The sequence below is a fragment of the Octopus bimaculoides genome, chromosome 17 (assembly GCF_001194135.2).
Source record: "Octopus bimaculoides isolate UCB-OBI-ISO-001 chromosome 17, ASM119413v2, whole genome shotgun sequence".
NCBI lineage: Eukaryota > Metazoa > Mollusca > Cephalopoda > Octopoda > Octopodidae > Octopus > Octopus bimaculoides.
In genome coordinates, this window is record NC_068997.1 from 14,457,779 (window position 1) to 14,462,744 (window position 4,966).

General features: G+C 38.2%; 2 protein-coding genes across 2 annotated transcripts in view; one reads left to right on the top strand and one right to left on the bottom strand.

The window, feature by feature from the left end:
• The window catches only part of LOC106876779 (uncharacterized), a 790,885-nt gene that overhangs the window by 746,333 nt on the left and 39,586 nt on the right, over positions 1 to 4,966 (bottom strand). The window lies entirely within an intron of this gene.
• Positions 1 to 4,966, top strand: part of LOC128249712 (myb-like protein D) — a 135,148-nt gene that overhangs the window by 83,173 nt on the left and 47,009 nt on the right. The window contains exon 8 of the mRNA XM_052974126.1: positions 4,128 to 4,188. Coding sequence (XP_052830086.1) covers positions 4,128 to 4,188 — 61 coding nt within the window. The remainder of the gene's footprint in view (positions 1 to 4,127; positions 4,189 to 4,966) is intronic.

Here is a 4,966-nt window from a genome sequence, read left to right on the forward strand (position 1 = left end):
AGCAGTTGACTATGATGCTGCTACACCAGTCATTGGGTATGACTCCTTCGTGTATCACCTGGTTCGTAATACGGGTGACTAGGCTATAGCCAACACTGCCAGATATTTTGAGCATCTCTGCAGTGATTCCTGATGGGCCGGGGGCTTTCCCGGTCTTCATACTCTTATTATTATTATTATTATTATTATTATCATTATTATTATTATTATTATTATTGTCATCATCATCATCATTGTTCTCATCATCATTCTTTCGTTTCTTAATTTTTTTTGTTTAGAAAATATTTTTCATCATGTTTACTTGATTTTATTTGTCTTTTATCATCATCATCATCATCATCATCATCATCATCATCATCATCATCATCAGCTGACAATGTGTTTTTTTATAATTTTTATGTGTGTTATATTATGTTTGTTGTGTTGTTGTTGTTTATTCAATCACAGTTAAATTCATTTAAGCTGTTTAAGTAGCACAAGGGAGAAGATTTAATTAATAAGGAAATTGAACCATAGCCTGTCTTTCACAGAATCAGCTATGATGATGATGATGATGATGGTGATGACGATGACGATGGTTATGATGATGATGATGATGATGATGATGATGATGATGGTTATGATGATGATGGTTCTGATGCAGCTACTGCTAGTGAATATAATAAATATGCTGATGATGTTGATGATGATGAAATATAATTACGATGATCATAATGATGTTTGATGTGATTATCATCATCACCATCATCATGTCAATTAAGTCAATGACGGTGGGGGTGCTGCTGCTGCTGCTGACTATGGTCGATGGTGATTTTCCCCCCTCCTCTTCCTCCTCCTCATCATCATCGTCGTCGTTGTCGTCGTCATTATCATCATTAATATTATTGTGGCAGTCACATTAATAAGAGTCAGTAATGTAGATTGGCAGAAATTATTAGACAGTTTGACAAAATGCCTTGCACTGTTTCCCCTCCTACTCTTTACATTCTGAGTTCAAATCTCTATGAGGTCAACCATGCTTTCCATTCTTTGGAGGTTTATAAAATGAAATAATCTACCTGTCATGTACTAGGGATGATGTTATTCTCAGTTCTGATTAACACCTGTAGTTAATTAGTTTGGTGCTAATATGTGCAATATTAATGTGCAGCACACATGCAATGCCATTGACAGCATGTACAATACTGGTGGGGAATATTAAAAGAAGTGGTTGGAGGTGGAAAGCTGGCAGAATGGTTAGCACGCCAGGCAAAATGCTTTGCAGCATTTCGTCTGTCTGAGTTCTGAGTTCAAATTCCACCAAGGTTGACTTTGCTTTTCATCCACTCGGGGTCAATAAATTAAGTACCAGTTGCATACTGTGGTCGATCTAAACAATTGGCACCCTACTCCAAAGATTTCGGGCCTTGTACCTAGAGTACAAAAGAAAAGAATCATTAGCTTGCTGGGAAAAACGCTTAACGGTTTTCCATCCATCTTTTCAATCCGAGTTCAAATTCCACCAAGGTCGACTTTGCTTTTCCTCCTTTCAGGATCGATAAATTAAGTACCAGTTGCATACTGGGGCCGATCTAATCGACTGACCCCCTCCACTTGTGCCTAGAGTACAAAAGAAAAGAATCGTTAGCTTGCTGGGAAAAACGCTTAACGGCTTTCCATCCATCTTTGCAATCCGAGTTCAAATTCTGCCATGGTTGACTTTGTCTTTCATCCTTTTGGGCTTGATAAAATAAGTACCAGTTGATTACTGGGGTTGATGTAATCGACTTGCCTCTTCCTCGAAATTGCTGGCCTTGTGCTACAATTTGAAACCAATACTAAAGTAGTCATCGTAACCATGGCACTATTGACGTGTGTAATATGAATGTTGTCGATATTACTTGAAGCACGAAGGGGGCCAACTATGTGTTTATCTATTCTTTTTTATCTGTTTCAGTCTTTAGACTGTGGCCATGCTGGGGCACTGCCTTGGATTTTTTTTGTCGAATGAATCAACCCCAGTACTTATTTTTTAAGCCTGGTTCTTATTGTATTAGGCTCTTTTGCTGAACCACTGAGTTATGGGGACATAAACACACCAGCACCAGCTGTCAAGTGGTGATGGGGAACAAGCACAGACACACACATAGATACATATGCATATATATATATATATATATATATATACGATGGGCTTCTTTCAGTTTCCGTCAACCAAATCCACTCGTGAGGCTTTGGTCAGCCCTAAGCTATAGTAGAAGACACTTGCCCAAGGTGCCACACAGTGGGACTGAACCTGCAACCATGTAGTTCAGTCTCACTGCATGGCACCTTGGGCAAGTATTTTCGAGAGCTTAGTTTCATTTTGTCCATCTTTACATTCTGAGTTCAAATTCCATCAAAGTTAACTTTTACCTTTCATCCTTTGAGAGTCAATAAATTAAGTACCAGTTGAGTACTGGGGTCGATGTAATTAACTTAACCCCTTCCTCAAAGTTGCTGGCCTCGTGCAAAAATATGAAACTGATATTACTTTAAGCCCTTCGTTCCCTATGGAACATAAACCACTAATGATTTTTCCCCAGACAGGCATGCAGGGGAGGCTGGTGTGCAGGGGAGGCTGACATGCAGGGGAGGCTGGTGTGCAGGGGAGGCTGACATGCAGGGGAGGCTGGTGTGCAGGGGAGGCTGCTGGCCTTCCATAAACATCCTTGCTCACACTTGTTACTCGGAGGGAAACTTTCTAGGTGCAATTCCATGGTTATTCATGATAGAAGGGAATCTTTGCCCCTTTTATTTCTAAGATGATAAGGATATCAAAATAAGGGAGATTTAGCTGCTATTTTTAACATGCCAAGCAATCAACCAACCACATAGAAACTCTCTCATTAGTTGGTGTTGGTCATGGTGGTAATGGCAATTGCAGTGATGTTAATAATTACAGTGGCTTTTAGTGTTTCCAGTGATGCTAGTACCGATAAGAACCATGGTGCTGCCAATGCCTTGCATCTCTGGTTTTACCAAACTGCAGCTTTGATTGATAGCCTAATTAACAAAGACATCTAATTAGTTTTGTTTGCAATATCTAATTTGAAATTCCAACAGCTATCTTGTTGTTTTTTAAACTATCACTTTACAGCTAATTTCAATTTCTGGTGAATATTTGCAGTTTTTTTTTTTTTTGCTTTGTTTGTTTTTAGAATCAATTAGGAGAGTAAAGAAATGTGTGTGTGTGTGTGTGTGTGTGTGTGTGTGTGTGTGTTAGGGTGGTGGTGGAATATGATAATTTCAAAGTAGTGACATCTGAGGGAGAGATAGATGAAGAGGGAGTAAGGGAGAAGAGGAGAGCAGTACTAAAAGTAGAGCGGGACAGAAAGAAAGAGAAGGAAAGAGGGTGCTAGCAAGAGAAAGGAGTGGGGTAAAAAGAGAAACAGAAGAGGGCACAGAGGGAGTAATGAAAGGGGAAAGTGGCACACAACATGAAAGAGAGATAGGGGGATAATAGAGAGAGTTAAGAAAGTAAGAGAGAAAAAGAGCAGAGTGTGAAAAATGAGAGAGAAAAAAAGAAGACAATAAGAGAGAGAGAAGAAAGAGAGAAAAAAAACAAGGAGAGAATAAGAAGGAGAAAATGAGAGAGGGAATTGAGCAGAAAGAGAGAAGTAAAAGCAAGAAGAGAAGGTAATATATTGAAGTCATAAAAACGAGATTGAGATACGTGTGTGTGTATGTGTGTGTTTGTGTGTGAGGTACCTTAAACTAAACAACAAATCACTTTTAATATGACACAAAAGGTAACACTTAAAATTAAATAAATGAAATTATTTCAGAAATGAATTAAATTTAAATCATTGTAATATGGTTTTTATTGCCAGCAGTCTTCTGCTAATTGTTTGCCAAGCAAGTTTGGCTCTAATAATAACAATCGTAATAACAATAATCTTTTCTACTCCAGCACAAGGCCTCAAATTTCTGGGGAGGGGACTAGTCGATGACATCAACCCCAGTGTCTCACTGGTACTTGATTTATCGATCCCAAAAGGATGAAAGGCAAAGTCGACCTCGGTGGAATCTGAACTCAGAACATAGCGATGAGCAAAATACTGCTAAGCATTTTGTCCAGCACACTAACGATTCTGCCAGCTCACCACCTTAATAATAATAATAATAATAATAATAATAATAATAATAATAACAATAATAATAATAATAATCCTTTCTACTAAAGGCACAAGGCTTGAAATTTGGGCGGGGGTAGGGGACTAGTCGAATACTTCAACCCCAGTGTTTCACTGGTGCTTAATTAATCGACCCCACGAAAGGATGAAAGGCAAAGTTGACCTCAGTAGAATTTGAACTCAGAATGTAAAGACAGACTAAATGTCACCAAGAATTTTGCCCAGAATGCTAACGATTCTGCCAGCTCACCACCTTAATAATAATGATAATAATAGTTATTTACCGAAAGAATGAAAAGCAAATTTGGCTCAAGGCCTGTAATTTTAAAGGGATGCAGAGTGGGAAGTTAATTACATTGACCCTAGTACTTGTCTGTTTTTTTTTGTTTTTTTTGCTGACCCCAAAAGGATGAAGGGCAAAGTTTGACCTTGGGAGAATTTGAACCCAGAACGTTAAGAGCCAGAAGAAATACTGCTAAGAAATACTTTGTCCAACACACTAATGGTTCTGCCAGCTGGCCACTAAGCTTTATTATTATTATTATTATTATTATTATTATTATTATTATTATTATTTTGTTGTTGTTGTTGTTGTTGTTGTTGTTGTTGTTGTTGTTGTTGTTGTTGTTGTTGTTCAGTAGTTTTATTTTTATAACGTGCTTTCACTTCACTACCGAGCGCAGCTCTGTGCGCCTTGGGTATGTGCTGTGGTTTGCTGTGGTGCTCTTATGTTTACTGTATTGAAAGTGTTTTGCGTAGAATGTGTGCAGTACCCAGTAGTGCAATTTTCTGTATGTTATATATTTTTGTAA